Raw genomic sequence first — 13,089 nt, 5'->3', positions numbered from 1 at the left:
CTCAGGAAACTCTTCAAAAGCACCTTTAGAACAAAACCACAGAAATCAATCAAAATCTATCGGAAACTAAGCTATCAATACTTACTAAGGTTACACGAAGTAATCTATTCTCTAAGGTACGATAATCTAGCGCGAAAGACAAGTTTTCGGAAAAGGAAATTTTCCTCCTCCCCCCTAATAGGGCTCGGCCACTTTTCACAATTGTGGGGCTCGATTTTTCTTCGATCAAACTTGGTTCCTATGCTTTCATTAGCCGTAACTAAGGGTATTCTGAGCTCGGAAAAATTATCGGATCAAAAACTGTCGCAGGGGTATTTTGGTCATGATTTTTAACTTAGGATTTTCAAAACTGAAATCCCAAAAACCAAATTTTGCAGGGACGTCACCAACGACGTTTATGACAACTAATCCTACTAGCACTAAGCTAAGGCGATAGTTTTCAGCCTAAAGGTTGAAGCTTTACTCCAAAAACTCCAAAAATGGGTATTTTAGGCTAAAATTGATTCCGGCGGAATTCCGGCGACATAACGGAAAATCTAATCCGGCAGAAGTGATCTTGGGCACATAAGGAAGAGGTTTAGAATCAGAAATGAAATATTCAGGATAGTTTTGCAAAAACCCATAAACTATCAGCTCAGAAAAGTCTACAGAAAAGCTATGGAAAAAGCGATCAGAGGTAAGGATTAGCGACTATACCTCGAAGCCTTGAAGCAGCAACTGATTGATCGACGATCAAGCAAGCGATGAAGAAAATCTTCTCCTCCTTCTTCTTCCTTGTGGCCGCGGGTTTGGGTGGGGAAATAGGTAGTTTTTTTGATTTTTTCTTCCTTTCTTTGCTATATATAGAGGTTGGAAATTCGCGGGAAAATGAAAGTTTCGCGAATCTGATTTTTCTGGCGTCATTCTCCGTGAATTCTAAGATATGTTTTGGCGAAAGAATTCCAAAACTAAAATGAGGTCTCCTTGTATTTTTGGCAACTAATGCATAGTCGGTATAAAACTATTTTACCCGATAAGTTGCTTTTTGCATCGGATGTCGGAATGGAAAACTTCCTTCTGAAGAAAGATTGAAATCATCAAGAGAATTGGGTGTACGCGTGTAGAATATTCATTTGAAGCTCTGAATAGAAAAAGTCTTCATTGTTGGGTGATTCTAGGATTTTGAAATACCAGGGTTTCAGTTTCGGCAAACTTCCGATGATTGGAATCAGACGTTCGTAGATCCTAGAGTTTCGCCTCGAAACGATTGTGATATATGGAAAAAGAGAAGTTCTAACATTTCTCTGAAGATTTTTGGAATTAACTTCCATCGTGCCTAAAAGTGAAAACTAGCTATATACTAGGGTTTCTGACCTAGGTTTAAGAGTATAACGATCGTGCTATAACTTTTATCGACTTCGATACAATCCTTTGACTTTTCCTGAACTTTCTCCTTCATAAATTTATTTCGTTTGGTAAACTCTAGTTCAGGTTTCCCTTCACGATACATCAACCCTAATCGTGAATAGGATTTTATTCACTTAGCATAAGCTTAAAAACTTGGGTCTTACAACAACTAGGGTTAAGCCTCCTTAAATAGCCATTCTTCAGGTCTTGATCTTCAATAGGCTTGCACGAAAATAGAGTCCACAAAACAGATCTGGAACAAATCTTTTAAACCAGTAACAAATCTTATCAAATAAGATTTGAACAAAAGATAACAACTTTCACAATTTAAACAAATCAAATCCTCTTCAACAGATTCGATTACACTAATATATATATATTCCAGATAGCACACAAAAGCTTCTTCAAAAACCCTAACTTGATTATCACGAAATCAATCCAAAGCTTCACAATTAAATCAGCCAACTCATATCAGATCCGCAGGGACACATGTCATAGTTAAGATGTTACAACATCGTGTCCGACATGTTGGCAAAAAAACACTTAGCTAAAATGCAGACAATCATGAACAAAGGAACAACAATCTCCCCCTTTGTCAAATTTTCGCTAATACAATCCACTATCAAAAAGCTCTTCAGAAAAATTGCAGCTTGAAACATCAGACCAGAGCAAACAGAATATAGCAAGGTAGCTTAGACATCTTCCATGAACATAGCTATTATCAGCAGCTATGAACAATCTATAAACTACGAAGATTGCATATAAATCAACAAACCACATGCTTAGCCTTTTTGGTCCAAACTTGTGCCATCTTCCTCAAAAATTTCAAGAACATCAATCATTGAAGAGAAAAAAGTAACTATATTAAGTAATGTACCATAATGTGAGCCCCATCATGTATCCTTTGCCTTCTTGATAGTAATTTCTTGATTCAAGCCACGTCCACTTGAGATTTCTCCCTTTTGCAATGCTTCTTTCACCTTAGTAGCTTGTTTGTCACGAAGAATATCTCGACGCTTACACGAAGCTCCAGCAACATTAGACAAATTAGCAACTATACTAAAAAACAATGCAATTTCAACATGCTTTTTTGCTACGATAATAAGAGCTAATTGGAGTTGGTGAGCAAAGCAATGAATATAGAATGCACATCTATTCTCTTTCAATATCAAACTTTTGAGCCCATTAAATTCACCTTGCATATTACTTGCTCCATCATATCCTTGTCCACGTAATCTTAACAAGCTTAACCCATATTTTGCAAAAGATGAATCCAAAGCCAATTTCAATGATGAAGCATTAGTGTTGGAAACATGAACAAGACCAAGAATACACTCTATAACTTGTCCTTTCTTATTCACATAACGCAAAGCCACAACCATTTGTTCCTTAACTGAGATATCTCGAGATTCATCAACCAAAATAGCAAATAAATTATCTCCCAAATCATCAAGTATGGCTCTAGTAGTCTCATTAGCAGCGGCTCTAACAATATCTTTTTGTATACTAGGAGCTATTAGTTTGAGGTTTTTAGGAGCATTCTTCAAAACTTGAGCAATAGTGTCATTGTGGTTGGAAAGAAAATCTAGCAGCTTAAGAAAATTTCCCTTATTACTTGAAGACTCCGACTCATCATTACCACGAAAAGCTAACCCTTGGCGCAATAAAAAACGAATGCAATCAATTACAGCAGTCAAATGAATTCGGTAGTGTTCCTTAATTTGATGAGACTGTTTACACAAAGCAACATCAATGTGTTGTGCTTGTTTCATTAGAGCTTCACAATTTTTCCAAGCTTGATAATGAGGACTATTTGTGCCTCCAACATGATTTTGAAACCTATCACTCTTTTTCCAATTTGTAAAACATTCGGTTATAAATGTATTCCCACTACCTTTATGTTCTTCAACATCAGATCTCATAAGATAACAACACAAAAAAAATGCCGCATCTTCTTTTTGACTATATTCTAGCCAATTGCCATATTTTAAATACTAATCGGGGTTGAACCTACGAAGTGCACTTCCAAATTGTCTTTGTCTAGAAGCTCAAGGGCGGTCGAACAGTAGTTTAATAATTATGTTTTAATTCGAAAGAACCATTGTACACTTCCGAAGCTTTTATTAGTAAAATTATCAAGTCCATTTGTTCATATCACTACTTCTTTATTGTTAAGCTATATTTCAAAAAGGTTTTTATTTCGGCTAAAATTCACCCATGTTTTTGAAAAGGTTACTACAGTGACCCTGCAGATGTGTCGTCGGATAATGCAACTTTGTCACGACATCGTGCAGATTTTACCCAAGTTTTAGTTCGAATGAATCATCCGTTGTTGCAATGGTTTACGATGTATGTTGATATCGGTGGGACGTCTTGTATTGTTTTGGTTGAGAAGGACGTTGTTGCTTATGATTATGGGAGCGTCGAGGATATGCCGTCAGCGATGGTGAAGATTTACGTTTCAGATGAAGATGATGGTTCAGATGATGATTTCGTGAATGATGGAGTAGCCATAACCCCAGAAATTGGTAATGAAAAAGATTATGAGTCTGTAGTCGACATTGCTTATGAGGAAGAAGATGAAGTTTATAGAGATGATAAAATGGAGGGCCTTGGCTGTTTTGATTCCGGTGGTGTTTCAGAGGTTGGCTTGGTGGTGGCGGGGAAGGGGTCGCCGGAGACAAAGCCAGTTGGGGCGGGAATTTTGAATTTGAAATTGGCAGCCATTTATTCAGGAACGACAGAAAATGAGCAGTTACAAGATTTGGTTGACTCAGGTTACACGTTGGAAGAGGTGGAGGAATGGAAAAAGGAAATAAAATCAAAGGATAAATCTCATGAAGAAATTCAAATTTTGAATAAACAGATTCAAAATCCTGCTCAAGATTATGCTAAAAGATTTGCAGTTATAGGATACTCCTTTAATTTTCAAGATTTGTTTTTGGCAACAAATTATTTTTGGCCTCCTTATTCTGTTTTTTGGGACCCATGATTTTTTAATCAGCCACAGTGTAACACCCCGATTTCGGTGGCGTCACTTTAGTAACCAAAAGTAAACTTAATGCGGAAAAACGTGAAATATTTTTTTTTCGATAATAACTAAGACAAGACTGAATTAAATAAAACCCAAAAGCGAAAAGCAATAGAACTAATATACAATATATAAACAGCCCCCGCTGTAAGTAGCAACCTCGTCACGAGTGAACCTCCAGTGACGGGTAATAGAAGAGTAGCGCCCGTAGGCAATATATACAAACCAAATGAAAAGGGTGAAGTGCCCGCAACACCATCCCTCAAAACTGAGAATCAGCTGACCCAATGGCCTGAAAATAAGACCTCCTAAGTCCAACCAACTCTCTGTGATTCCCGTAAGGAAACCACACAAAAAGCTATAGGCGGATCTACCCTGTCCCCTAAGTAACAAATGAAGCAAGACTGTCAGAGCTAAAACTTTACTCCTACACTAATCCTAACTCGAGGAGCTCATACCAACACTCAAAACTATGTGCTAGCATGATCGTCGTCTGAATCAGAATCCAGAACGACCAAGTCTACTAACCCTATCCGTCCTCCCCTCGCAACCGCAGTGCGCTCCGATGCTGGACTAACGGGCTTAGGGCCCGAACCCTGATCATCAATGAACGCAACAGAGGGTGCACTAGACCCTGCCGAAGGCACTCCCACTGGAATCTCCTCTGAGGGATCCTCCTCCTCTGAAGATGACGGTGGCGGCGGTGCTCCTCCGAATCCTGGTCCGCAGTGAACGCCCGGTGGCAAGTTGAAGCTGATAGAGCATCGCCTCAACACTCCTGACCTCAAGAGTCCTCCACTGTCCACGTGGTCCTCCATGATGCACCCCGAATACGTCGCTCGATGGCTCGCGGGGTCAACCACCCACGACCCGGGGTCGTCCTGATCGATCATCTCATACCTAATCCCCCCCGAAGGGTGGACCATGGTGAACCAGTCCGCAATACTCATCTGACAAAAGGCGTTGTCCGCCAAAACACACACAGAAGACACGAGGGTCAACTCTAAAGAACTATGTAGATAATAAACCCAATAGGTACAAATAATAGATAGCCACTTAGGCTTATAGCTAAAGATGTCATTCCTAGGGTTGCATGTTCCACAATAACATAAACACAATAGTAGCAGATAGCATGTTCCAAATAGGTTTAACAATTACCAATCACACTCAACAACTAAATTCGTATGCATGTTGCATGATATGTATGCAAGTTAACCCAGTCAACCACATGCATTCCGGAAAGGGATGGACATCAAACGGATCAGCCCTAACACCAGCCACGGTGGAGCCATTTCGGCCCGCGTGCCTCTTACTCCAACAGGGGTAGTCAGATCAGCAGTAAACCCGTAGGTCTGCCATTTCGGTCTGCTACAAGAGACGTCTACAAACGCTCTTTCACGGCATTCCGGGTCTTATGACCATTTTGGAAACCGACGAGGTCCAGAGTACGTCTTGTGTTAATACCTCATTAATGTTGCATGTATGCAAAATGATTAGTCAAACAACGTCTCCGTCCTCACTCGACACGTCGCCACGTGTTCTAGGGAAGTTAAAGTCTCTAAAAGCTTACCCTAAGGTAAAGTCGATTCTGCGACCAAAAGACACACTTCATAACGACACATAGCTGCTCCAACAGCACCACAACAAACGCTGCTCCAACAGCACAATAACAAACGCTGCTCCAACAGCACAACAATAAACGCTGCTCCAACAGCACAACAACAAACGCTGCTCCAACAGCACAACAACAAACTCAACACTTGGATCCGACGACACTCCTCGTTTTTCCAAAACTATGATTTGACTTCCAATGCCTTCCTTCGAGGTTGTTATCATTACTTAAAGATTTTGAGGTTATTTAAGGTCTTATGAATTTTCTTTATAAAATAGATTCCATTTTGTCTTATCGCAAGTCTTATACATTTTCAGGATCTCCCAATCCCAAGTCGCTTCCAGAGGATGTCTCGATCCACTAAACAAAATTAAGGCCCGAACCTCGTTCGTCCTATCAAACTTTCTCGAAACTCTCAAAATAAAATCGGCATGACCTGCCCGCTATTCTCACCATTCAGAATCTCAGATTCCAGTACAGAGCATATTTAAATCATCACAATCAACAACATGTCATATATCAATAAATCGCATCATAAACACTTAGCACTTAGCATATAAAGCATGCACCACACATCCTAGATTACCCACATAGCACATAGCATGTAAGACAATCTCAAAAACATTCAGTAGATGAATCATCTACATTGTCAGCCGAAGTCTCAGAAAACATTTTCCAATCACACACAATTCCAGTGCATAAACAGTAAACAATGTCGAAACATCAACCCTAAGCATTAACTAGAGATTCAGTGAGAAGCCCTCACCTGAAAGTTCTCCAGAATGATCAACTAGTGCTTCCTCGCTCTCAAAGTGTTGGTCCTCGGGGAAATCCTCAAAAGCACCTTTACAATAAAATCACAGAATACTATCAGAATCTATCGGAAACTAAGCTATCGATACTTACTAAGGTTACTCGAAGTAATCTATACCCTAAGGTACGATAAACTAGCGCGAAAGACAAGTTTTCGGAAAAGGAAATTTTCCTCCTCCCCCCTATAGGGCTCGGCCACTTTTGGTAATTGTGGGGTTCGATTTTTCTTCGATCAAACTTGGTTCCTATGCTTTCATTAGCCGTAACTAAGGGTATTCTGAACTCGGAAAAATTATCGGATCAAAAACTGTCGCAGGGGTATTTTGGTCATGATTTTTAACTTAGGATTTTTCAAAACTGAAATCCCAAAAATAAAATTTTGCAGGGACGTCACCAACGACGTTTATGACAACTAATCCTACTAGCACTAAGCTAAGGCGATAGTTTTCAGCCTAAAGGTTGAAGCTTTACACCAAAAACTCCAAAAATGGGTATTTTAGGTTCAAATTGATTCCGGCGGAATTCCGGCGACATAACGGAAAATCTAACCCGGCAGAAGTGATCTTGGGCACATATAGAAGAGGTTTAGAATCAGAAATGAAAGATTCAGGATAGTTTTGCAAAAACCCATAAACTATCCGCTCAGAAAACTCTACAGAAAAGCTATGGAAAAAGCGATCAGAGGTAAGGATTAGCGACTATACCTCGAAACCTTGAAGTAGCAACTGATTGATCGACGATCAAGCAAGAAATGAACAAAAGCTCTTCTTCCTTCTTCCTCTTAGCAAATTCGCAGGTTTTGGAGAGAAATGGTGGAAATTTGTGATATTTTCTCATTTCTTGACTATATATAGAGGTTGGCAAAACGCGGTAAAATGAAAGTTTCGCGAATCTGATTTTTCCGGCTTCATTCTCCATGAATTCTAAGATAGGTTTTGGCGAAAGAATTCCAAAACTAAAATGAGGTCTCCTTATATTTTAGGTGACTAATGCAAAGTCGGTGTAAAACTATTTTACCCGATAAGTTACTTTTTGCATCGAATGTCGGAATGGAAAACTTCCTTCTGAAGAAAGATTGAAATCATCAAGAGAAATGGGTGTACGTGTGTAGAATCTTCATTTGAAGCTCTGAATAGAAAAAGTCTTCATTGACGGTTGATTCTAGGGTTTTGAAAAACCAGGGATTCGGTTTCGGCAAACTTCCGATGATTGGAATCGGACGTTCGTAGATCCTAGAGTTTCGCCTCGAAATGATTGTGATATATGGAAAAAGAGAAGTTCTAATATTTCTCTAAAGATTTTTGGACTAAATTCCTACAGTGTTCCAAAGCTGGAAGTTTGTTGGAAATTATATTCCTATAGTGTTCCAAAGCTGGAACATAGTTTTGTTTCCTAAGGTTCTTGTCCTAGGTTTTAAATGCGAATATTAGTCGTGCTATAACTTAAATCGACTTCGATACAATCCTCAGACTTTTCCTGAACTTTCTCCTTCACATATTTATTTCATTTGGTAAACTCTAGTTCAGGTTTCCCTTCACGATACATCAACCCTAATCGTGAATAAGACTTTATTCACTTAGCATAAGCTTAAAAACTCGGGCCTTACATTACTACCCTCCAAAAAGAAAGTTTCGCCCTCGAAACTTAAGGGTTAGTAAAAAGTTCTGGATACTGTTCTTGAATCTTCTCCTTCAGCTCCCATGTCGCATCACCAGTGTCTTTATTCCAAATGACCTTCACTAACTCGATCTCTTTCCCTCTCAACTGTTTTATCCTGGTGTCACCAATGCTAATTGGCGGTGTCTCGAAAGACAGATCATCCTTCAACTCAATGTCATCCAGCTCGATAACATGTGTCGGATCCGCAATATATTTCCTCAGTTGTGACACGTGGAATACATCATGAATATTTGATAGAAATGGAGGTAGTGCAATCTGGTAAGCGACTGGTCCAATTCGACGAGTGATCTGATACGGTCCAATAAACTTGGGCGTAAGCTTCTTTGACTTGATTGCTCGACCAACTCCCGTCGTCTGAGTGACTCTCAGTAATACATGATCTCCTTCTTCGAACTCCAGAGTTCTGCGCCTCTGATCTGCATAACTCTTCTGTCTACTCTGAGAAGTCCTCATCTTCTCTCTGATCTGCTTGATCTTCTCAGTGGTCTGTTGCAGAAGTTCCGGTCCTACCAACAGATTTTCTCCGTTTTGGTACCAACACAAAGGTGTTCTACACTTGCGGCCATACAAAGCCTCATACGGTGCCATACCAATGCTCGTATGAAAACTGTTGTTGTATGTGAACTCAATCAACGGTAACAAGGTATCCCAACTGCCCTTGTTGTCTAATACGCAAGCGCGTAGCAAATCCTCCAACGACTGGATTGTCCTCTCAGTCTGTCCTTCAGTCTGCGGATGATAAGCAGAACTTAGTCTCAGCCTTGTTCCCAAAGCCTCTTGAAGAGCTCCCCAAAAATGTGATGTAAACTTCGGGTCTCGATCGGATACAATACTTGTCGGTACTCCGTGAAGTCGTACAATCTCCGCTATATATAACTCTGATAGTTTCTCCACGTTGTACGTAGTCCTCACCGGTACGAAATGAGCCGACTTAGTCAGTCGATCCACGATTACCCAAATAGAATCGTATCCCTTCTGAGTTCTTGGCAAAGCCACGACGAAATCCATCGATATGCTATCCCATTTCCATTCTGGCACATCCAAGCTTTGTAGCATACCTGAAGACTTCTGATGCTCCACCTTCGCCTTCTGACATGTCAGACATGCAGCTACATACTCAGCCACTTGTCTTTTCATTCCTGGCCACCAAAAATTCACCTTCAAGTCCTGGTACATCTTCTTCATTCCAGGATGAATGCTTAACTTGCTCTTGTGACCTTCATCCATAATCAATCTTCTCAAGTCAGGGTTGTTAGGTACACAAACCCTATCCTTGCACCGTAGGATATTGTCACTTCCTACCTTGAATTCTGGGTCTTTACCTTGACTTACCAAATTCCTTTTCCCGAGCAGAAACTCATCTTGTAACTGTTGGTCTCGGATTTCTTCCATCAATCCATTGGTAATTCTGATCATCCCAAACTTCAGTTCTCCCTCGGATAATTTCACATCCAAGCTCATATCTCGAAATTATTCCAGCAGTTGCAGCTCCTTCACCATCATCGACGAGATGTGCATCTTCCTGCTCAAGGCATCAGCAACAACATTCGCCTTTCCAGGATGATATTGCAGAGTGAACTCGTAATCTTTGAGAAATTCCATCCACCGACGCTGTCTCATGTTCAGCTCCTTCTGCTCAAACAAGTACTTCAAGCTCTTATGATCACTGAATATGGTGAAATTGCATCCATATAAGTGGTGTCTCCAAATCTTCAGCGCAAATACGATTGCAGCTAGTTCTAAGTCATGAGTCGGATAATTCTTCTCATGCACCTTCAGTTGTCTTGAAGCATAAGCAACCACCTTCCGATGTTGCATCAGCACACATCCCAAACCTTGATGCGAAGCATCACAGTATACCTCATAAGGTTCCTCCGGTTGCGGTAAGACGAGTACAGGTGACGTCGTCAACCGTTCCTTCATCGTCTGAAAGCTAGTCTCGCACGCTTCAGTTCATGCAAAAGGTTGGTCCTTCCTCGTCAGTTGAGTCAAAGGTCCAACAATCTTCGCGAAATTCTCGATAAAGCGACGATAGTATCCCGCCAAACCGACAAAACTTCTGATCTCCGTCACTGTCTTCGGCCGTTCCCATGACAATACGGTCTCTACCTTTGCTGGATCCACAGCTATCCCCTCCTTAGAGATCACATGGCCTAAGAATTTTACCTCTTCGAGCCAAAATTCGCACTTAGAAGGATTGGCATACAACTCCTTCTCCCTCAGCACTTGTAAAACTTGTCGCAAGTGCTCCTCATGGTCTTCAGCATTCTTTGAATAGATCAGAATGTCGTCGATAAACACCACGACGAATCGATCCAGGAATGTATGGAAAGTCATATTCATGTAAGCCATGAATATTGCCGGCGCATTTGTCACCCCAAATGGCATCACTAAGTACTCATAGTGTCCATAACAGGTTCTGAATGCCGTCTTCTGGATATCCTCGGTCTTGACCCTGATTTGATGATAACCCGACTTCAGGTCGATCTTCGAGAATATGGTAGCTCCCCGCAGTCGATCCATCAAATCATCAATCCTAGGTAACAGATACCTATTCTTGACGGTTACCTTGTTCAATTGTCGGTAGTCGACACATAGTCATGACTTCCCGTCCTTCTTCTTCACCAATAAGACTGGCGCTCCCCAAGGTGAAACGCTTGGTCGTATGAATCCCTTCGACAGAAGATCTTCGAGTTGGGACTTCAATTCCACTAGCTCCGCAGGTGCCATACGATATGGTGCAATCGAAATCGGCCCTGTTCCCGGTACGATGTCTATAGCAAACTCAATGTCGCGCACAGGCGGCAATCCAGGTACATCGCCAGGAAAAACATCCGTGAATTCTTTCACCACTGGAATACTGCCAACTTCTGGGTTCCCTTTGCTCTCCAAGCTTAGCAAAACAGAATACTCCTGAGATCCCTCGTTCAAAGCGACGCTGATGTGATTGGCAGATAGATACTCGGAAAGATCCGAATCAGGAAATACCACTCTCTTTCGGTTGCAGTCCAAAAGACAATGATAACGGGACAACCCATCCATTCCTAGGATAACATCTAGGTTCTTAAGAGTTAGGCATACTAGGTTAGCATGGTAGATCCTATTGTTATATGTTATCGGACGATACATGCATGCTGAATTAGCAAGTAGAGTCTTGGCAGGAGTAGCAACTATCAGATCGAAGCTCAAAGCAGTAATAGGAAGTCTTAATCTGATCGCACAATCTCTAGAGATAAATGAATGCGTTGCACCGGAATCAAAAAGTACGGATAGAAGGTTACCGTCAATCTCGCAGTCGCCTCTAATCAGTCCATCGACCCCCTCAGCATCTTCACCATCCATGGTGTAGACTCTCGCCTTTGCAGCAGGACGCTTTCCTTGAGCAGTGTTGACGGTTGGCTCCGCCTTTGGTGCCCTGCACTGAGCAGCAGTATGCCCCAACTTGTTGCAATTGAAGCATTGAGGCCTCGTGTCGGGACAAGCACGAGCAAAGTGCCCCGGCTTCCCACACTTGAAGCACGTCAGTTCCCTGTTCTGAGTCTGACCCCCAGAACCACCAGCAGCACCCACCATGGGCTTGTAAGATCCTGATGCAAATCCTCTACCAGCAGGACGCTGATACGGCCTCCTGTTTTGAAACCTTCCCCTGTTCTGAATATTCTGAGAGCCCGACCTCATCGGCCCTCCAGTTCCCGCCCGGTTCAACCTCCGGTTCTTCATCAGCTCCACTTCCGTGGCTTTCTCCACCAATGATTGGAATCGCATGATTCCCAGCGGCCTCACTGAGTCCTCAATATCGGGTCTCAGTCCATTCACGAAGCGCTTGCACATGTAGCGCTCGTCAACATGATCATTAAAGAATTGGAAATGCTTTGCCAAAGACTCCAGCTTCGAAGCAAATTCCGGTACAGACATACCTCCCTGACGGAGTGTCAAAAACTGCGCCTCCCTCTCATCCCGGGCACTTGTCGGAAAATACTTTTCCAAGAACGCGGTCCGGAACGAGTTCCAGTTGATCTCTTCATGGTTGGCTTCCATGATTCCCCTGGTGCCCTTCCACCAGTATTCAGCATCTCCTAGCAGAAGATAAGTCGCCATGCCCACCTTGGCACCCTCAACAGTTTGCAGAACACCGAAAATCTTCTCGATTTCCTGGATCCAGAGATCCGCTGCGTCTGGATCAGTACCACCAGAGAGACCAAGTCTACTAACCCAATCCGTCCTCCCCTCGCAACCGCAGTGCGCTCCGATGCTGGACTCACGGGCTTAGGGCCCGAACCCTGATCATCAATGATCGCAACATAGGGTGCACTAGACCCTGCCGAAGGCACTCCCACTGGAATCTCCTCTGAGGGATCCTCCTCCTCTGAAGATGACGGTGGCGGCGGTGCTCCTCCGAATCCTGGTCCGCAGTGAACGCCCGGTGGCAAGTTGAAGCTGATAGAGCATCGCCTCAACACTCCTGACCTCAAGATTCCTCCACTGTCCACGTGGTCCTCCATGATGCGCCCCGAATACGTCGCTCGATGGCTCGCGGGGTCAACCACCCACGACCCGGGGTCGTCCT

The 13,089-nt window shown here is 42.3% G+C and overlaps 1 protein-coding gene across 1 annotated transcript; it reads right to left on the bottom strand.

Annotated features, from left to right (window-relative positions):
* Nucleotides 1-2,279: 2,279 nt before the first annotated feature.
* Nucleotides 2,280-3,308, bottom strand: LOC130744300 (uncharacterized). Its single transcript, XM_057596488.1, has one exon. The coding sequence runs from the start codon at nucleotides 3,306-3,308 to the stop codon at nucleotides 2,280-2,282; it is 1,029 nt and encodes a 342-aa protein (XP_057452471.1).
* Between the last annotated feature and the right edge of the window lie 9,781 nt (nucleotides 3,309-13,089).

This window comes from Lotus japonicus, chromosome 3, assembly GCF_012489685.1.
Source record: "Lotus japonicus ecotype B-129 chromosome 3, LjGifu_v1.2".
NCBI lineage: Eukaryota > Viridiplantae > Streptophyta > Magnoliopsida > Fabales > Fabaceae > Lotus > Lotus japonicus.
This window is presented reverse-complemented; position numbering and strand designations above follow the sequence as displayed.